The 22,448-nt window shown below is 45.8% G+C and overlaps 1 protein-coding gene across 2 annotated transcripts in view; it reads right to left on the bottom strand.

Moving 5' to 3' along the window:
• Positions 1-10,913: 10,913 nt before the first annotated feature.
• Positions 10,914-22,448, bottom strand: part of BCAT1 (branched chain amino acid transaminase 1) — a 63,807-nt gene continuing 52,272 nt past the window's right edge. For both annotated transcript variants that reach the window (XM_029058749.2, XM_029058750.2), the window contains exons 10-11: positions 20,062-20,136; positions 10,914-11,136 (exon numbers count right to left, since the gene is read on the bottom strand). In XM_029058749.2, the coding sequence (XP_028914582.1) occupies positions 11,095-11,136; positions 20,062-20,136 (117 nt within the window). In that variant the 3' untranslated portion in view covers positions 10,914-11,094. The remainder of the gene's footprint in view (positions 11,137-20,061; positions 20,137-22,448) is intronic.

Genomic DNA, 22,448 nt, shown 5'->3' with positions numbered 1-22,448 from the left:
AAAGTCACGGGGAGGATAGGGTTTGGATGGGATGATTAGAAATTCATCACAACCTTTCTAGGCTTCACTGTCTTCATCTGTGAAATAAGAATATCTGCTCTTCCTACCTCATTGACAGTACTATATTTGTTCATTCAATCAATCGTATTTATTAAGGGCTTACTGTGTGCAGAGCTCTGTACTAAGCTCTTGGGAAAGTACAACACAACAAGAAACAGTGACATTCCCTGGCCACAACAAGTTCAGAGTTGATGGTTAACCAAGGAGGGACATGAACTGTGTCTGATCTGATAATTTTGTAATCTATCCCAGTGCTTGGCACCAAGTGAGCACTTTGTAAATACCATAATTATAATTACAAAAGATATTCCTCTTTTGGTACCGAAGCTGACCTCACCCCTCTAAGACTGCACTTCCTAGGTTTATGCAGCTAATTTTGTTTAATTTCTTCAATATTTTCTTTCTTGGATCATTGATCAAATGTAATTTTTTTACTAACCAAGCAGTCAATAATATTTATTGAGCATCTGTCTTGGGCAGAACCCTTGCTATATGCTCAGGAAAGTAATTGGAAGGTAAAAGACATGACACCTACCCTTAAGGAGTGTGCAATCTAACGGGGAAGAGATTCAGACACATGGATTTCTTCCTTCCCTCCTTCCAATCTTCCTTCCCTCCTTCCTTCCCTCCTTTGTTTCTTCCTCCCTTCCTTCCTTTTCTTCCCTTTCCTTCCTTCCCTTCCTTTCCTTCCTTGTTTTTCTTTCTCTTTCTTTTTCTCTCGTTTTTGCTTGCTTTCTTTCCTTCCTTTCTCACTTTTTCTTTCTCTTTTTCTCTTTCTGTCTCTCTTTCTTCCTTTCTCTATAGAATAATATAATAAAGGATGAGTGAGCTCCACCTGGGAAGGGATCTGTTTCAGACTTCATTAACCCCCAGTGCCTAGTACAATTCTTGGCAAATAGTAAGCTCTTTATAGTTACCATTATAATGATGGTGAATACCATGATGATGGTGATGCTGATGATGAGGATGATCTTTTTAATATTCAGGCTCACAATCATAATCAATCAATTGTGAGTTAATACAATGTAAAGGAAAAACACAGCATCTTTCATCTATCAAGTGTTTCGTAGAGTGCCGTGCACATAGTAAGCACTCAATAAATACCACTTTTTCTCCTTTACTCCTTTTCCTGTGAGCCTTCCCCCCTGTGAAGTAATATTCTTCGTTCCATAGCCTCCCCAGATATGCTAAAGGCTACTCACTTAATAGCTAAGGTACAGAGAAGTGGCATGGTCTAATGGATAGAGCACAGACTGGGAGCCAGAAGGAACTGGGTTCTAATCCCGGCTCCACCTCGTGTCTGCTGTCTCACCTGAACAAGTCACTTCACTTCACTTGGCCTCAGTTACCTCATCTGTAAAATGGGGATTAAGAGTGTGAATGGGACAAGGACTGTGGTCAACCTGATTTGCTGGTGTCTACCCCAGCACTTAGTGTAGAACCTGGCACAGAGTAAGTGCTTAACAAATACCACAGTTATTATTAGAGAAGTGAGAGAAGAATATTGTGATGGTGGAATTTCCTCTCAATATTATCCCAAATGCCAATGGGCAAAGAGGTCATAAGGGGTGACTTTTCTTGGTACCCCAACCTATTGATTCCTATCTGGTCAACCGACAGGGCGTGTGATGGAGTGAAACCAACCACACTGCTAGAGACATGGCCAATGATAGGGCATAAACAAGGATTTAGCCAGCCTCCAAACAAGCCTAGCCCAAGTCCTGTTCACCAAGAGAACCAATGGGAGAAAAACAGGGAAGCAGCATGGCCTAGTGGGAAGAGCCCAGGCCTAGGATTCAGAGAACCGGGGTTCTAATCCCAGCTCTGCTGCTTATCTCCTGTGTGTCCTTGGGCAAGTTGCTTAATAATTGGACCGAAAGTATTGGTTAAGCACATATTATGTGCCAGGTACTGTTCTAAACACTGGGGTAGATACACGACAATTGGGTTGGACACAGTCCCTTTCCCACTTAGGGCTCAAAGTCTTAATTCCCATTTTACAGATGAAGGAACTGAGGCCCAGAGAAGTGAAGTGACTTGCCCAAGGTCACACAGCAGACATGTGGCGGATCCAGGATTAGAATCCATGACCTTGGATAGACCTGTGCTCTATCCATTAAGCCATGCTGCTTAACTTCTCTGTAGCTCAGTTCCCTCAACTGAGATTGTCCTACTGCCTCCTAATTAGTAAAATGGAGATTAAGTCTTACTGCCTCCTAATTAGGCTGCGAGTACCATGTGTGATGGGGATTGAGTCCAACCTGATTATCTTGTACCGTCTCAGCGCTTTGAACAGTGTTTCACACAGAGTTCCCGCTAAACGAGAACCATTCAACAACAACAAAAAAATACTATCCGCCATGGTCAGTTTACTCATCTTTAAGTAAAATGGGGGTTCGATACCTGTTCTCCTTTCCAATTAGACTGTGAGCCCCATGTGGGAAGAAGGACTGAGTCTGGCCTCATCTTGTATGTACCCCAATGCTTAGTACAGTGTTTGGCACATAGTAAGTGCTTAAAAAATACCATCATCATCGTCAGTTTCCTCCCTCAGGCAGCCTTTCTTTTTTATTGATATTTGTTAAGTGCTTACTATGTGTCAAATACTGTTTTAAGTTCTGGGATAGATATAAGTGAAGAAGCTTAGACACAGTCCTTATCCCGTGTGGGAGGGCGAACAGGAGAACTGAGGCATCGAGTGTTCAAGTGACTTGCCCATGATCCTTCAGGGGAGGGATCATGCCTACTCACTCTAATACTTTCCCAAGCTCTTAGTAGAATGCTCTCCACACAGTAAGTAATCACTGAATCCCATTGATTGATTATCAACCAGCATGACCCAATGAAAAAAGCTTAGTCACTCTCCACTGGGTGACCTTGAGAAGGTCACTTAACTTCTCTGAGCCTTATTTGCCTCATCTGTAAATTGAGGGTAAATTACCTGCACTTGCTTCCTCTTAGATTATGAGCCCCTCTTTGTCATCCAGGGACTGTGTCCGACTAATTAAACTGTGTCCGACTAATTATCAGTAGCCAGCCCATCCCTTAGCACAGTGCTAACCCAATGCTTAGAACAGTTTTTGACACATGGTAAACGCTTAAAAAGCACCATTAAAAAAGTACCCCTGTAAATACCATAATCGCCAGAGACATCATTATTGTAAGTACTCCTCTCCCCTTTCTGGGCCTTCATTTGGTGAAATAGTTTTAAAATGCCACACTCTATTTTACACCCACTCAACCAAAATCTGAAGCTGTTGTAAAAATCCGTAATTAGACTTTATTACCCACACCCGACAATGCTGATTTCATAACACAGTACAAACAGGTGTCCATTAAATTCTTTTATTGAAAATGGAAACACTGCATAATTACAGGATTTAATGAGGAAACTGCAAACAATAAATGAGTCCACGGCCAGCAAAATACAATTATTACAGGTCTTTCAGACGTACAAATATAAAGCATTTTTTCACACCGGATGGTTTGTGTGTAGCCAAGCCATTAAGCCTGTTTTCATTGTGCTTCTCCGAAAACCTTCTTTTAAAAGAATGAGGTAGAATGTCCTCAGCTAGACCCACATCTCCGAGATACTTTCTGTGTGCTTAGGCGCCTTGCACCTAAATCACCTTGAGCGGGAACGTTTAGGAGATCTAGGAGTCCTGTAGACCTTTCAATATTGGCAACGATCCATCTCAATCAATAGATGGTACTTATCGAGCGCTTAATAATAATAATAATAATGATGATGGTATTTGCTAAGCACCTACTATGTGCCAGACACTGTACTAAGGGCTGGGGTGACTACAAGCAAATCGGGTTGGACACAGTCCCTGTCCCACATGGGGCTCACAGTCTCAATCCCTATTTTCCAGATGAGGTAACCAAGCCCCAGAGAAGTGAAGTGACTTGCCCACAGTCACACCACAGACAGGTAGCGGAGCCTGGATTAGAACCCATGACCTCTTACTCCCAGTGCTTACTGTGTGCAGAGCACTGTATTAAGAGTGCAATACAGCAGAGTTGGTAGACCCGTTCCCTGTCTGTAACGAGTTTACGGACTAGACATGGTGAATGTCCTACCTCACAGACTGGGTCATTTGGGAGAGTCGCTGGCCACTCCAGGAGAAAATCTGAGCTTTCAACAAAAGAGACAAGGGCACAGACATTTTTGCACCAAGACAATTCTTCTCCCTGCCCTTAAATCTCTTGAAACCCCAAGGCTGGAAATCTTCCTCATCCCTCAATCTCCCATTCTTTTCTCCTCCCAATCCCTGTGGCCCGGCACATTTTTAAACCATGACCCAAGGAGCACAACCGTGTGAACTAATTTGCCTCTCCTTAGGCCTATATTCTCTTTCCGCAAAAAGAAAGGACGATTCCAAGGTGCTCAGGGATTAGCTGACTTCTCGACCACCCACCTAAACTCGACGGGCTTCTCTGTAGCCTAGGAAATTCCAGGTAGGGATTGTCACTCTTTATTATTGTTGTATTGTGCTTCCCCAAGCGCTTATACAGTGCTCTGCACACAGTACGCACTTAAGAAATACGATTGAATGAACTAGTTGAGCAGCTCTCTCATGCTCTTTCTGCATGAGCGAAGAACTTGTTCTGGGTTCAAATGTCCAGCCACCCTCCTGAGTGCTGTGAGGTAAAAAAAAAAAAAACCCAAAAACAAAAACTTGGCCACTCGGTAATTCCTGAAGCTCCCAGGGAACCCTTCATGAGGCAGGGAGAGGAGGTGGGAGGGTGAATCTTCCAACACTAGGGATCTTGTTCGGGCTAACGACCACGATAGGTTGCCCTGTGGGGCTCAACTGACTGTAAAAGATGAGATTTTGCATAGTGGATAGAGTACGGGGAATCAGAAGGTCATAGGTTCTAATGGCAGCTCTGCCACTTGCCTGCTGTGTGACCCTAGGCAAGTCACTTCACTTCTCTGGGCCTCAGTTACTTCATCTGTAAAATGGGGATTGAAACTGTGAGCCCCACATGGGACAAGGATTTGCCTAGCTCATCCCTCAATCTCCTGTGCTTTTTGTCTCCCAGTCCCTGTGATCAGATATATCTTAAAACCCTAATTCGCCTCTCCTTAGGCCTATACTCTCTCTCCTCAATAAGAAGGGATAATTCTGAGGTGCCCAGGGATTAGCTGATTTCTCGACTGACCACCTAAACTCAACCAAACTAAACCAATTCGATTTGCTTAGTACGTGGCACGTAGTAAGCGCTTACCAAATACCATCAATATTATTATTATTAGGAGGTGCTGTCTTAGAGGGGCTCGGGTGCGAAACCTGGAGTGACAAAGAGGTGGCAACCTCTGAGTCAGTGAGCGAAATCTGGCCTGGGTCATCGGCCACTGAAAGATGGAGGAGGGATATGGAATCTGCTGAACCAAGGGGGACCTTTCCTCCAACTCCTGAAGGATCAGGGGGTCACTTCATCACAACCACCTGCCCCCTGAAACTGCTTCTATTGGCACCTGGGTTACCAAGCCAAGCCCACTGAAAGCAGGAAAGACTGAGCAAGATGTGGGAGAGTTGGAAGGAAGCAAGGCCGGGGTGGGACAGAGGCTTCCTTCCTTCAGCACTCGGCCCCTCTTCTCCTCGAAGCCCCTCCAACGAACACTCGGGGAACAACAGGAGCTCAGATTACTACTACGTGTAATAATAATAATAATAACTGTGGTATTTGTTACGCGCTTATTCTGTGCCAGGCACTGTACTAAGCGCTGAGGTGGATACAAGCAAATCAGGTTGAACACAGTCCCTGTCCCGTGTGGGGCTCACAGTCTCTATCCTGTTTCCAGATGAGGAAAATGAGGCACAGGGAAGTGACTTGTCTGAGGTACTACCACTGAGTCATCGAGTCTCATCCTCCACAGTGTTAGATGCTGAGAAGGGGTGACCACCGGCCCTCTAATAACCTGACAAGCCGAGATTTCCCTGGTGAGGAGCCTATTCTGCACGCTAAACTGCACCGGCTTTATTGCTTTAATAATAATAACAAAAATAATAATAAATGCCGTATTTTTTGTATTGCACTTTTATTCTTCCGAAACACTTTGGCAAAAGTGATCTCATTTTATCCTCCCAACATCCCCGGGAAGCTGAGGCAGATAATATTATCCCCATTTGTCTGAGGAAACTGAGACCCAGAGAGGACAAGTGACAGGTCCAAGGCCACACATCAGGCCAGTGGCAGAGCCAGTCTCCTGACCCACAGCACTGGGCCTTTAGACCATCTTATGGAAAAGAGCTTCAGAGCGACCTGTCTGTCCTCCACAGTGCTAAACTCCTCAAATTCCCAATCCCACTCACAGTAGGGAATCCAATAAAGCACATTCCAATAGACAAGGACGCTAAGGCTGAGGTGCAGTTAAAAAGGCAGCTTCGATCTCGAAGCCGCGAGTTGCGTGTCTCTACCGACACCTGGGAAGGAGGGGATAAGAAAACGTTCCCATCTTGTTCGGATTTCAAGAAATAGTTCCAATATGACCGCTTTGCATTGATGAATCTTGCTCGTTCTCACGTTAGGACCGGGAGAGGAGCTGATGACATTTTGATTCAGTGGCCAAGTGGAAGCTGGCATAAGACAGCAGAGCTTTTGGGAACAACCCCATAATTGATGCTCACTGGAGCACTCTGAAGAATTTCTGTTTAGAAATGAGAAAAGCCGAAGTGGACCTTGCTCATCCGGCTGACACATGAGACTTCGAATCCCAATCTAAGACCCAGAATCATTCGAGAGGGGGTCTAGGCTTTAAGGTCCGTGTGGGCATGGGATCATGTCTACTAATTCTGTCGTACTCTCCCACATGCTTAGTACAGTGCCCTGCACCCAGAGAGCACCCAACAAATACCACTCATTGACTGGTGGATTACAGTCAGAGGATGCTGCAATTTCAATTTAAAAGCCCGGTTTTTTGGTTTGGTGGGTTTTTGTTTTTTGTTTTTTATCCTGGGGTGTTCTGAGAGCGGGAAGGACAGACTATAGGAAACAGGCAAATATTTCCATTCGTCATCATTCAGTGCACCAGAGGTTTTTAATATGCCGGTTCATTTTTCGAATCTCATTTGGTAGTCCTGATTAAACATTTAATAACTGCGGCCAATTATGCAAATATCAGCCACGATATTAATTTGTTGATCTCTGTTACCGGATTAGCCTCATTCGATCCTAATGGAATTCTATCTCCTGCCTTATATGATCAATTAGTGTTATTCTAATGTAGGGCTGATAAATGGATAATTTAACTAGTTATAATGCACTCTCCCTGCTCTATTAATCCACTACAATTAGGTCCGCAGGGCCTGGGAAAAAGAGAAGCTGTGGAAGTCCTCTCTTTTTGATTTTTTTTGGTTTTGGTTATTTTTATGGTATTTATTTAGCATTTACTATGTACCAGGCACTGTACTAAGCGCTAGGGTAGATACAAGCTAATCAAGTTGGACACTATCCCTGTCCCACATGGGGTTCACATTCTGAATCCCCATTTTCTAGATGAGAGAACTGAGGCCCAGAAGTGAAGTAACTTACCCAAGGTCACACAACAGACAAGTGGCAGAGCCTGGATTAGAAGCCAGGTCCTTCTGACTCCCAGGCCCATACTCTATCCACTAGTCCATGCTGCTTCTCAGCAATGTTTTAGAACCACAGGGACTTAGTCTCAGACCACAAGCTAGAACGGGAGCAAAGAGTAACTTCTGGAAGAAAGAGAATCTGTCCTCATGACATCCAGGTGGGCAAAGCCTTTCAGAACCCTCGAACAAACCACATTTGGTGAAGCCCAACGGTAGCTCAACGTTCCCTCTCTTTTACAACTACCATCTTGGGGAAAAAAAATAGAACTATGTCGGTGTTTCATCTCTCCTGTCTCTGCGTCAGGGCTTTGTCTCTGTCCCTAAAGGGTAGCTGCTCGGGTCCGGACAGGGGGCCATCCTGCATTAGATTGGCCTGGGGAGGAAAATGCGTCATCCGTTGGGAATTGATGATGATGGGGGCATGGGAAGGGAAAACGTGGGCTCCCAAGGGCAGAGTGAGAGTTGGGAATGGTGGAGGGAGGCAGCACCTGGGAATTCGGATCCCTGAGGGGGTCGGGCCGGGGATTGGAGGGAAGCAGGAAGCAGGAAGCAGGAAGCAGAACTTCAACTGGGAGAGGGGGAACAAGGGTTGGTCCTCCTGCTAGGCCCACTGGTAGCCCCGAAGGCCATTCCAGTGAGCTTCCTCAGACCTGCCCTCCCCGCTCCCCACTCATTTGGCCTTGTTCCTCTGTGGACAGGAAGTCTGGCCCACCAATGCCAACCCCGCTGTCTTTCTCAGGAGCCCAGGCCTGTGGGCAGCCTCTCCCCACCCACACACTGATAGCCAAGGACGGCTTCTGGCCGGTCCACTCAACATAGACGTTCGGTCTCCACAAATCCTCGCTCCATCAGACGGGGGCCCGCTGGGCCTGGATGCCGTTGTGGGGTGGGGAGAGGGGAAACGTGCTAGACCACCTGGGCGTCCAGCCCACCGTGGTCTGCCCCTCCCTGGGGAATTCCTCACCCGTTTCTGCAAAGAGGGTGCCGGGGGAGAAAGGAAGCCAGGCTGGGAATTACCTCCCTCACATCTCTATCTACTCAATCCTTAGGTGCCCTTCGGCAAGCAACGCCCTAAACACCAGCGGATGCCGAGAGGCCAATCGAGCCATTTTCCCTACAGTCGACATCTGATCTGATTCACTCAATCAATTGTATTTATGGAGTGCTTAGTATGTGCAGAGCACTCTACTAAGCCCTTGGGAGAGTCAAATGGAACAATATCGTACCACTTTCAGGCCGACACACAATACGGTTCATCCTTTGGAAGGATCCCCTAAACCCAATACGTCTCTCCGGGGTCACCTTTAATAATAAAAATAATAATTATTATTTATGTGACATTTGTTAAGCACTTACTATGTGTCAAGCGCTGTTCTAAATGCTGGGGTAGATACAAGGTAATCAGGTTGGACAAAGTCCACGTCCCTCACGGGGATCACAGTCTTAATTCCCATTTTACAGATGAGGTAACTGAGGCCCAGAGAAGTAAAGTGACTTGCTCAAGGTCACACAGCAGACCGTGGCAGAGCCGGAATTAGAACTCACGACCTCTGACTCCCAGATCCGTGCTCTATGCACTAGGCTGTGCTGTCTTAGACTGGCATCCGATTGAGCCCAGGAGTTCCGGGCAAGGAAAGGCAAAAATCAGAGTGAGGGCAAAGGGAAGGGTCAAGGCAGCTCAAAGTAGACAATAAAATACAGACCCCCAATAACAAGCTCTTGTAACATAGATTCAGGAAAGGGTTACATGTTCTGTAATGTTTCTAGACCAACAATTTTGTTCTTGGGTCAGATTGGAAATAGAATGTGGCCGCCCTACCTACATAAAAGTTGTCGCTGGGAATATTCCAATAGTTTGGAATCTAATTTCACAGCCCAGAATTAATGGTTGGGAGTGGGAGTGAGCCGTGAAGAAATTAAAAAAGGAAACAAAACAGAGAGAGAAGAGTATTCTACATCTTAAAGAGTATCCTCGAGGTGTGGGTACACACCTTTGAGGAACATCAAAGGGAGGCCTTAGGGAGTAGAGTAATACAGAGAAATTTAGGAGTTCAAAAAAAAATCCATTTGCAGAGGCTATTAATGTCATTTGCTGTGAGATAAGTGTGACGATTAAGCTTTCCACGTGGGAGTTTGCTATGCTCAAGGAAGAACAAAAAGCAATTAAAGAGAAAATGTTAGCACAGACTGCTGTGGGAGGGGAGTCAGGAACCTCTGCTCCTTTAGAAGCAACAATAGTGGGGCTCTTACCGGGAGGTCTTAGGGGAGTAGATTCCCTGAAAAGAGGGAGAGAGAGAGAAAGAGGGAGAGAGAAAGGGAGGAAGAGATGAGAGAGGGAGAGTGAAAGAGAGAAAGACAGAGAGAGAGAAAAAGGGAGAGAGATGAGAAATACAGAATAAGAAAGACAGATAAAAAGAATGGGAGACAGAAAAAGAGAGAGGGAGAAAGTGAAAGAGAGAGAAAGAAAGAGAAAAAGCGAGGAAGAGAGAGAGAGAGAGAGAAACATAGAAAAAGAAAGATGGAGAGAGTGAGAGACAGAAAGATAAAGAGAAAAAGAAAGGGACAGAAAGAGAGATGAGAGAGGGAGAGAGACTCAGAGAGAGAGAGAGAGCTCCTTGTGGAGAGGGAATGTGTCTGTTTCTTGTTGTATGGTACTCTTTCAAGCACACAGTAAGTTTTGCATACAGTAAGCACTCAATACTACAACTGAATGAATGAATGAATGAATGAAAGAAAGAAAGAGAGAAGAAAGAACCAGGGTCTTGGGTCTAGAAGCAGGCAGGAAAGAGAAGCCCAACTACCTGCTCCACTGCCTCATCCGTTTGCCCACATGGATTTGGGGATGGGATAGGGGCGTTCAAGGGGCAGGCCTTCTGTCAGGGGAGCTCGGGCGGTGCGGGAATCTGCCACGAGACAGAGAAGGGGGCTGAGAGCTGGAGAAGACGAGAGCGTAGGGGGAGGGAGGGAGAGGGGCAGACCCCATTCTTCCAGAGGAAGAGGAGGAGGACAAAGTCAGCCGGGCAATTGGAGGTTGTGCTTGCCTCGCTTCCCCAGACAGAGGGAACCGCCAACAGCAGCTCGTCGACACAGCCCTCTACAACGGGCGGGGAAAGGTACGGGCTTTGTGCTCTGGAGCAGAAGGAGAAGGGGGACTTTGGGGATGGCACCTGGGGCTCGGGGGGAGCGTACTAAGAGCCGCGGAGACGCCTCTGGATTTTATGGCCTCCGCTGGCTGCGGGAGGAGCTTCCACCAACAAGCCTGAAGCGTAGAGTAGTAGGGTTGTTATTCACATTTTCTGGCACGAAGAGACAAAATAACCTCTCCGGGAGCACAGGAACTACGTTATGCATTTCTCTAAACAGGTAATCAAAGACATCTACCGGAACACAAATATCATGGTGTCTTCTTTTTGAGAGGGAGCGGCTATCCTCTGCTTTTTCTTTTCTTTCAAGATACGGAGATTGTCCAGTCGCTTTCTTCTCTTCCATACTGCAAAGGAAGCACAGAGTGGGTTTCTGGAGCGGAAGAAGACACTTCAGGAGGCGAGGAATCAAACCAAACCTGACCTTGCCCCACCCTCCATCTCTGCCACCTGTCCCTTGAGCACTTCCAACAGAGACAGTGTGACCTAGAAGAAAGAGCCCGGGCCCGAGAGTCAGAAGACCCGTGTTCTAATTCCACCACGTGCCTGCTGGGTGACCATGGGCAAGTCGCTAAACTCCTCTGCGACTCAGTTTCCTCGTCTGTAAAATGGGGATTGGTTACCTGTTTGCCCTCTATAACTAGTACATTTTCAGTCATTTCAAAATCAGATACCACATATAATAATAGCTGTCCTTTGGTTGAAAGCTCACTCTGCTGTGGGGGAGACTGTATCCATGAGTGTCACTGAGAGAGAGGCTTGCTCATTTGCTTCCCGGGGTCACTTTAGTGCATTCAACTGCTTAGTACAGTACAAAGTATGGGCTCAATAAATATCACTGATGGATAGATTGGTTGCCCAGACCCACCTAAATCCCAAGGCAGCAGAATTTGGTCCGGGAATTCTCTTTCCCTCTTTTTTAAAATGGGATTTGCTAAGCACTCACTATGGGTCAAGAGCTGTTTTAACTAGAGGCAGCGTGACTTAGTGGAAAGAGCACGGGCTTGGAAGTCAGAGGACGGGGGTTCTAATCCCAACTCCATCACTTGTCTGTTGTGTGACCTTGGGCAAGACACTTAATGTGTCTTTGCCTCAGCTACCTCATCTGTAAAATGGGAATTAAGACTGTGAGCGCCACGTGGGACAACCTACCTTGTATCTACCCCAGTGTATAGAACAGTGCTTGGCACTTAGAAAGCGCTTAACAAATACCATAATTGTTATTATAAATCATCATTATTAAGTGCTGGGGTGGATACAAGATAATCAATTTTGGACACAGTCCCTGTCTCACAGGGCTCACATTCTAAGTCAGAAGAAGGAAGATTTAATGCCCATTTTACAGGTGAGTTAACTGAAGGATGGAGAAGTGAAGTAACTTGCCCAAGGTCACAAGCAGACAAGTGGTGGAGCCAAGATTAGAACCCAGTCTGCTGACTATCCAGACGTGGGTTCTTTCCAATGGGCCACACTGCTTTTCCCTGGACTAGGACCAAAATCATTCACTGCAGGTCCATAAGAATTTACAGGCAGTGTCCTAAGTTTAAATGGCATCCGTCTATTACCTCCCCATTTCTGCACCTGTGGCCAATGGATTTTTACCGGGCTTCTTTTTTTTTCTGGTACAGGGTTTTTGGCATTTAGCATAATACTCTTGGCAACACAAAAGAAAATCTTGGGTGCCTCTCCTCACCCACCCCTACCGCTAAAAGGCAATCCTTGTGGCCTGGTGGGTTGTGGTTTGTCGTTCTTGTTCTAAATTCTATTAAATGGCTGCTCACAGCTTGCTCAACCCTGCTCATGATGGAGAACTGGAGAACTGTGAAAGGATAAACAAAGGGAGCCCAGAGGCCTGGTCTAGAGGAAAAAAGAGTGTCGTGTTCTGCAAATGTCACTTAGCCTGTCTGTAGGGAGATGGGATTCCTCACGGAACTGTCGGGGGAAGAGAGGGAAGGACAGAGAGGGAGAAACAGAAAGAGAAACAGAAAGAGATTACTTTACCTTTAAACAACTCATGAATCTAATCCGTGTTCACTAGGACCCAAATCAATCCAACTATGGAATTTAGTGAGCACTTACTGTGTGCAGAGCACGGTGCTGAGCATTTGGGTGAGTACAATATCAGAGCTGGTAGACAAGATCCCTGCCCACAAGGAGTTTACAAGCCAAACAAATGTTAACCTAGAACTTGGTGCCCTCATGTCTCTAGTAATAAAAAGAATGATGGTATTTGTTTAGCACTTACTATGTGCCAGGCACTGTACTAAGAGCTGGGGTGGATACAGGCAAATCGAGTTGGACCCAGTCCCTGGCCCATGTAGGGCTTACAGTCTCACTCCCCATTTTATAGATGAGGTCACTGAGGCCCAGAGAAGGGAAGTGACTTTTCCAAGGTCACACAGCAGACCACTGGCAGGTCTGCTGTTTAATACCGCTAGGATTAAACACAATGACCTTCTGACTCCTCAGCCCGGGGTTGTATCCAGAGGAATAGCAGGTAAGTATCTTCACAAAGTTGCCAGGGAAAGATTCGCTGCTAAGTACTCATCCTTTCTCGGTGGGAGTTGAGGTTTATTTTGCTTGCTTGGTGTTTTTTCCTTTATTTCACTCTAAATCACTCAACAAATCAATTCATTAATGGCATTTACTGAGTGTTTACCATGTGCAGGGCATTGTTCTAAGTGCTTTGGAGAATACATTAGAAGAGATATAAGACTGTGAGCCCTCTATGCCTCATGGACTGTGTCCAACCTGATTATCTTCTATCTACCCCAGTGCTTAGAACAGTGCCTGGCAAATAGTAAGCGCTTAATAAATACCATAATTATTATTATTATTATTAATTAGCAGACATGCTCCCTGCCCACAATGAGTTTACATTTTAGAGGGGGAAAAAGACATGAATAGGAATAAATAATTTATAATGAATAATTTAAAAATAGGTACACAAGTGTTGTGGGTTTGGGGGTGGGGTGAATATCAGTTTACATTTTAGAGGGGGAAACAGACATGAATAGGAATAAATAATTTATAATGAATAATTTAAAAATAGGTACACAAGTGTTGTGGGTTTGGGGGCGGGGTGAATATCAAATAACCAAAGACATCTGTTCTTCATTCAAATGTTTCATTCAAATGGAAGATCTAGCCAAGGGCTGGAAGGAAAGTGAAGTTTATTATTAACCTGGGAACTGAGAGACAGGGGAGGGAGAGAAGAGGGGGAAAGGCAGGCAGGCTTGGTTGGGATTCTGGTCCTTGGAGCTGCAGGAAGAAAACACTCTCATCATGCAGGGAAGCAGCAGAGAAGCAGTGTGGCTCAGTGGAAAGAGCACGGGCTGAGGAGTCAGAGGTCATGGGTTCTAATCCCGACTCCGCCACTTGGCAGCTGTGGACCTAGGGCAAGTCACTTAACTTCTCTGTGCCCCAGTTCCCTCATCTGGAAAATGAGGAATAAAACTGCGAGCCTCACGTGGGACAACCTGATTGCCTTGTATCTACCCCAGTGCTTAGAACAGTGCCTGGCACATAGTAAGCGCTTAACAAATACCATTATTATTATTATTATTATGAAGCAACATGGCCAAGTGGCTAGACCCTGGGCCTGGGAGTCAGAAGGGCCTGGGTTTTTATCCCAGATCTGCCACTTGTCTGTTGGGTGACCTTAGGGCAAGTCGCTTCACTTCTCTGGGCCTCAGTTATCTTATCTGTCAAAAGGGGACTGAGACTCTGAGCCCCACATGGGACAGGGACAGAGTCCAACTCAATTTGCTTGAATCCCCCCCAGGGCTTAGTACAGTGCCTGGCACATAGGAATCGCTTAACAAATACCATCATCATAACAGACACTTCCCCGTCCACAACATGCTTACAGTCTAGAGGAGGAGATGGTCTGTCCCCCACTTTAGGCAGGATTTTTTCCTTAATAATATGTGAAAACTACAATGAAAATGATTATTCATAATAATAATTAGTTACGATGGTACTCGTTAAGCACTTACTATGTGCCAGGCACTGTTCTAAGCGCTGGGGTAAATACAAGTTAGGTTGGACAGTCCCTGTCACATATGGGGCTCACACTCTTCATCCCCACTGATTGATTTACTGACCAGGGAAAGAGATGGTTCCGTTTCAGAGATGCCAGCCCCTCTCGGGACGTGAGCCGGATTTCAATTTCCCTATCTTATTGCTGATGGCTTTGAATGTATCAAATCTAAGTCTTGTCTTATGCCGCTGAGTCGTTTCCCACCCAGAGCAACAACCCCGCCACATCTCTCCCAGAACTCCCCGTTCTCCATCTGCAATCATTCTGGTAGTGGATCCACAGAGTTTTCTTGGGAAAAATCGGGAAGTGGTTTACCATTGCCGACTTCCGTACAGTCAACTCGAGTCTCCGCCCTCGACTCTCTCCCACGCCGCTGCTGCCCAGCACGGGGGAGTTTTGACTTGTAGCAGATTGCCTTCCACTCGCTAGCCACTGGCCAAGCTAGGAATGGAAGGGGTAGGCCTTTGCTTGACTCTCCCTCTGGTAGCCGAAACCGGTCCTGGAAACTTTCCAGGCGCAATCCTGAGAGGGGATCAAATCTAAGTAACATAGCCTGGCTGAAATAGCTCGGGAATAAGAGACGGGGGATCTAAGATCTAATCGCAGCTCCATCACTCGCCTGCTGTGTGGCCTTAGGCAAGTTGCTTAACTTCTCTGAGTCTTGGTTTTCTCAAGGGTCAAATGGGGATTTAATATCTTTCCTCCCTTCCCCTTAAGACTGGGATCCCATGTGGTGCTTGACATAGAGTGAGTGCTTAAAAACCACCACAGTTATCTTTAGTTTTCGTCACCACAATTATTATTAGTTTTGGTCACTTTTTTTCAAGTGTATTCTAAATGCAAGAAAATCCTAAATATTGAATCCTATTAGAGTCCACAAGTGGGGTGTGGGTCTAAAAGTATTCCGGTGTATTGAGTTTTTGCTAGAATATTTTTGGTTTAAAATTCACTCATTTCGGGGCATGAAAGAAAACCAAATTGTGGACGTGATCTTGAAGGAAGTGACCGTCGAGCCAAGGCCACCTCAAAGGCTTTGTGAATTACAATTTTCCTGCCACACTTTGACTTTCATCGCTCTGTCCAGCCGCCAGTGCAGGACACCTCCTTTTGGAGAATTCCACATTTTGCGGAAATGTTCGCCCAATATATCTCCAATTACACTGCCTAAATAATCCTCCGCTATAAATCCAATCGGATGTCAGAAGGGGCTTTGCTTCTTTAAAAACTAGAAAAACAGGGGCAATAGTTGCTGAATTCAACTAACCAAGAAGCCTCTAAAGGATCATTATCTAAATTGGATTAAATGCTAGACCACAGAGATCTTCTCTTACTAGCAGAAGGTTAAACAGAGAGCCAAATTTGTGGTTGGGAAAGGATTTTCCCCTTGGGACTTCCTGGCTTGAGCAAGGAAAGGTTGTTTTTTTCCTTCCCTCCCACTTCCAAACCATCATCTATTGGAGTATTTGATAGGGAGTATCCACAGTTCTACGTAATGGCAGAGAGATCAAATGCAAGACACAATGCAAGTCTATGCTTCTCTTTCAATGAGGATTTAAATTATTTTTCTTGGAGAGAATCGCTCAAGCTGGGATCTTGCCTGACTGAATGGATTTGCTACCATTTAATTCTACTTCAGAATGCAAAGAGCTGGGAGGCCAATGCACTGTTCTGATTTCTGAATAGTTGGGGTTGGAGAAGCAGCGTGGCTCAGTGGAAAGAGCACGGGCTTTGGAGTCAGGGCTCATGAGTTCGAATCCCAGCTCTGCCACTTGTCGGCTGTGTGACTGTGGGCAAGTCACTTCACTTCTCTGCGCCTCAGTTCCCTCATCTGTAAAATGGGGATTAAGACTGTGAGCCCCACGTGGGACAACCTGATTCCCCTATGTCTACCCCAGCGCTTAGAACAGTGCTCGGCACATAGTAAGCGCTTAACAAATACCAACATTATTATTATTATTATTATATGCCAGGGATTCAGCATGCACCATTCATCCATTCAATCATATTTATTGAGTGCTTATTGTATGCAGAGCACTGTAATAAGCTCTGTGTATAATAATTGGGAAGCAGTGTGGTTCAGTGGAAAGAGCCCGGGCTTGGGAGTCAGAGGTCATGGGTTCGTATCCCGCCTCTGCCGCATGTCAGCTGTGTGACTGTGGGCAAGTCACTTAACTTCTCTGTGCCTCAGTTCCCTCATCTGTAAAATGGGGATGAAGACTGTGAGCCTCATGTGGGACAACCTGATTACCCTGTATCTACCCCAGCGCTTAGAACAGTGCTCTGCACATAGTAAGCGCTTAACAAATACCAACATTATTATTATTATTATTATAAGCGCTTGGGAAGTACAATTTGGCAACAGATAAAGACAACCCCTACCCGACAACGGGTTCACAGTCTAGAAGGGGGAGACAAAGACACCTTAGCAGATCTGCAATGAAATAATCGGCAGAAGAGAAAAACCAGTTAATATGCCGGATGGCCCAAGGACTTTAGATGGATTTTTCTCCTTCTCCATCTTCTTTTTGGGGGGAGGGGTCTGTGTTAGGCGTTCAGCATGTGTCAAGCACTGTTCCATGCACTGCAGTAGACACAGGCTAATCAGGTAGGACACAGTCTTTGTCTCACATGGGGCTCACATTCTGGCTCTGTGGAAAGAGCCCAGGCTTGGGAGTCAGAGGTCATGGGTTCGAATCCCTGCTCTGCCACTTGTCAGCTGTGTGACTGTGGGCAAGTCACTTCACTTCTCTGAGCCTCAGTTCCCTCATCTGGAAAATGGGGATTAACTGTGAGCCTCACGTGGGACAACCTGATGACCCTGTATCTTCCCCAGCGCTTAGAACAGTGCTCTGCACATAATAAGCACTTAACAAATACCAACATTATTAAGTGGGAAGGAGAACAGGGATTGAATCCCCATTTTACAATTGAGAAAGCTGAAGCCCAGAAGCGAAATGATCAAGATCACACAGCAGGCAGATGGAGGAGCTGGGATTAGAACCCAGGTCTTCTGGCTTCTAGGCCCGTGCTCTATCAACCGGGCCATCTGCTTCTCTTTTGTTATCTTTTATGCGTTTTCAATTCTATCACTTGACGGTCTCGGAACGTGGGAGGTTGACAGGTTCGCCTTGTTTTAACGCCACTAGCTCTGACTGGGACTAAGAAAATGATCAAATTCTTCTAAATCCCAGTTCCTGAATTCCACCTAGAATATATTTTGTTGGATCTGTGATGTATCCAGTGTTCATTTTTCTTCCATCTAGCTCCCAGGGAACGTGTCTACTGAATCTATTGTATTGGACTTTCTGAAGTGCTTAGTACAGTGCTTTATAAATAACACCAATTGATAGCTTGAGCTAAATCTCCACCATTTCATCCCCCTTCCCTGGTTATGCCTTCTGTTTTTTTCCTTTTTTAATGGTATTGGTTAAACGCTTACTATGTGCCAGGCAATGTACTAAGCTCTGGAGTAGAGACAAGCTAATCAGGTTGCACACGGTCCAGGGCTCATCTGGAGCTCACAGTTTTAATTCCCATTTTACAGATGAGGTAACTGTGGCCCAAGTGACTTGCCCAAGGTCACACAGCAGACAAGTGGTGGAGCTTGGGGACTTGAACCCAGATCCTCTGACCCTCAGGTCACTAGGCCACACTGCTTCTCTTTCTTTTCTCTCTTTCTGTCTCAGTCTCTGTCTCTCTCTGCCCTCTCCCATTTTTTTAATAAAATTCTTAGCCAGTTCACCTACACTCCTTGCAGCAATGACATTAGTCCTGGAAAAATCTTTCTTCATTTATAAAAGATGACTAGAGTTTTGAGTTCTCTTTCCCTCCAGAGAAGGCTTTTGTAGAAGCCACCCAACCAAGACTATGGAGACAGTATGGATAGGTGAACCTGTCTAAATGGTGGTACTAGTTAAGCACAGTAATAATAATAACAATGATGATGGTATTTATTAAGCACTTACTTTGTGCCAGGCACTTTACAAATCACTAGAGGGGATAAGAGCAAATTGAGTTGGACAAAGTCCCTGTCGCACGTGGGACTCGCAGTCTCAATCCTCATTTTCCAGATGAGGTAAGTGAGGCCCAAAGAAATGAAGTGATTTACACAGAAGACAAGCGGCAAAGCTGATATCAGAAATCATGACCTTCTGACTCCCAGACCCATGCTCTATCTACTAGGCCAAGCTGCTTCTACAGCACAGACTCCAGTGGCAGGAAGAAACATGGAGACTATGATAAATAGTATTTACTGAGTGCATACTATGTGCAGAGCACTGAACTAAGCACTTGGAATGCACAATTCAGCAACAGTTAGAGACAATCCCTGCCCAATGATGGGCTCAAAGCCTAATTGCGGGAGACAGACAGCAAAGCAAAACAGAACAAAACAAAAACAAGACAACATCAAGATAAATCAGGGGGGTGTACACCTCATTACAAAATAAATAAGGTAATAAATAATATATATAAATGAGCACAGAGCTGAAGGGAGGGGAAGGGGGGAAAGCAGAGGGTGAGACGGAAGGGGAGGGGGAGCAGAGGGAAGGGGGGGGGTCAGTCTGGGAAGGCCTTTTGGAGGAGGTGAGCTCTCAGTAGGGCTTTGAAGGGGAAGAGAGTTAGTTTGGCAGAGGTGAGGAGGGAGGGCATTCCAGGACAGCGGGAGGACGTGGGCCAGGGGTCGACGGCGGGATAGGCGAGACCGAGGGACGGTGAGGAGGTGAGCGGCAGAGGAGCAGATTGTATGGGGTGGGCAGCAGAAAGAGAGAAGGGAGTTGAGGTAGGAGGGGGCAAGGGGATGGAGAGCTTTGAAGCCAAGAGTGAGGAGTTTTTGTTTCATGTGAAGGTTGATAGGCAACCACTGGAGGTTTTTGAAGAGGGGAGTGATAGTCATTCATTCATTCAATAGTATTTATTGAGCGCTTACTATGTGCAGAGCACTGTACTAAGTGTTTGGAATGTACAATACGGCAACAGATAAAGACAATCCTTGCCCAATGACGGGCTCACAGTCGAATGCCCAGAGCGTTTCTGTAGGAAGATGATCCGGGCAGCGGAATGAAGAATAGACTGGAGTAGGGAGAGACAGGAGGAAGGGAGATCAGAGAGAAGCCTGATACAATAATCCAGTCGGGATATTACGAGAGCTTGATCCAACTGATCCCCTTCCCAGCTCTCAGGCCAAGGAAGAGAGTCTCACTGACTCATTCCGACAGGATGCCACACTTACCTGAATGTCAGTCAGCTGGTCCAGGAGGCGGGTTGTCAGCTCGGGGCCATTGTCCATAGTTGGAATGTGCAAAGTCTGAGGAAAGAGCCATGAGACATCACTTTGAAGCTGAGGTTGATTAATAATATCTGTGGTATGGATTATAATAATAATAATAATAATGGGTATTTGCTAAGCACTTACTCTGTGCCAGGCACTATACTAAGAACTGGGGTAGATATAATCAAATCGGGTTGAACCCAGTCCCCGTCCCACATGGGGCTCCCAGTCTCAATCCCCATTTTCAGATGAGGTAACTGAGACACAGAGAAGTGAAGTGACTTGCCCGAGGTCACACGGCAGTCAAGTGGTGGAGCCGGTATTAGAACCCATGACTTCCTGACTCCAAGGCCCATGCTCTATCCACTATGTCATGCTGATTCTCATAATAATAATAATGGTATTTTTTATATTTTTAATTCTAATAATATTAATATTTGTTAAGTGCTTACTATGCGTCAAGCGTTGTTCTAAGCTCTGGGGTAGATACGAGCTAATCGTGTTGGCCACAGTACCTGTCCTGCATGGAATTCAGTCTTCATCTCCATTTTAAAGATGAGGGTACAGAGAACTGAAGTGACTGGCCCAAGGTCACACAGCAGACAAGTGGCGGAGGCAGCATTAGAACCCAGGTCTTTCCGACTCCCAGGCTCTATCCACTAGGCCATGCTGCTGAGTGCTTACTATGTGACAAGTGCTGTACTAACCCCTGGGTAGATACGAGATAATTAGATTGGACACAGTCACTGTCCCACATAGGGCCCACACTCTTAAACCTTGGATTCTGAGTGAAGCCAAGCAGCTGACATCTGGACTTTGTATTTTTATTTCAGAGCTTTCAGTTGGGTCTATTTAACTGAACTTCATTCATAGCAGGCCTCTCAAAAACCCAATTACACATATGATTTACAATATGAGAGCTCTTCGTAGGCAAGGATCACATCTACCATTCTGTTGTATTGTTCTTTCCCAAGCACTCAGGATAGGGCTCTGCACAGAGTATGTGCTCAATAAACACCCTTTTTTATGGTATTTATTATGGCACTTACTATGTGCCAGGCACTGTACTAAGCACTGGGGTGGATACTAAGTCCCCCTTTTTCTCACCTCCCCCTCCCATCCCCGTTGCCCCGCCTTGCTCCCTTTGTTCTACCCTCCCCTCCCCACAGCACTTGGGTATATATGTACATATCTATAATTCTATTTATTTATATTAATGCCTCTTTACTTGTTTTGATGTGAATAGCAGCGTGGCTCAGTGGAAAGAGCCTGGGCTTGGGAGTCAGAGGTCATGGGTTCGAATCCCAGCTCTGCCACTTGGCAGCTTTGTGGCTTTGGGCAAGTCACTTAACTTCTCTGGGCCTCAGTGACCTCATCTGTAAAATGGGGATGAAGACTGTGAGCCTCATGTGAGACAACCTGATGACCCTGTATCTACCCCAGCGCTTAGAACAGTGCTCTGCACATAGTAAGCACTTAACAAATACCAACATTATTATTATTATAATTCTATTAATTTATACTGATGCTACTGATGCCTGTTTACTTATTTGATGTCTGTCCCCCCTCTTCTAGACTGTAAGCCCAGTGTGGGCAGGGACTGCCTCTAATGCAAAATTGTTTTTCCAACCGCTTAGTACAGTGCTCTGCACACAGTAAGCACTCAATAAATACGAATGAATGAATGAATGAATGAATGAATAAATACAAGCAAATTGGGTTAGACACAGTCCCTGTCCCTTACTGGGCTCACAGTCGCAACCCCCATTTTATAGAAAAGGTCACTGAGGCCCAGAGAAGTGAAGTGATTTGCCCAAGGTCACACAGCAGGCAAGTGGCAGAGCCGGGATTAGAACCGACGACTTTCTGACTCCCAGGCCCGGGCTCTAGCCACTAGGCCATCCTGTTTGTCTATGCTCATCTGTAAAATGAGGATGTGATACCTGTTCTCCCTTCTACTTAGACTGTGAGTCCCATTTGTGGACAGGGATTGTGCCCTATCTAACTTGTTTTCATACCCCAGTGTTTAGGACAGTGCTTAACACATAGGAATTGCTTAATAGCATAACTATTAGATGCTATTACTATTTGCATAATAATAGCATATTATATGAAGCAACATGGCAAAGTGGATAGGGCACAGGCCTGGGAGTGAGAAGGTCATGGATTCTAATCCCGGCTCCACCACTTGTCTGCTGTGTGACCTTGGGCATGTCACTTCATGCCCAAGAAGAAGCAGAGAAGCGGCGTGGCTCAGTGGAAAGAGCACGGGCTTTGGAGTCAGAGGTCATGGGTTCAAATCCCAGCTCGGCCACTTGTCAGCTGTGTGACTTTGGGCAAGTCACTTC

Source organism: Ornithorhynchus anatinus, chromosome 2 (assembly GCF_004115215.2).
Source record: "Ornithorhynchus anatinus isolate Pmale09 chromosome 2, mOrnAna1.pri.v4, whole genome shotgun sequence".
In the NCBI taxonomy this organism is placed as follows: Eukaryota; Metazoa; Chordata; class Mammalia; order Monotremata; family Ornithorhynchidae; genus Ornithorhynchus; species Ornithorhynchus anatinus.
The sequence above is the reverse complement of the archived record's forward strand: the minus strand, read 5'-3'. Positions and strand labels throughout refer to the sequence as shown.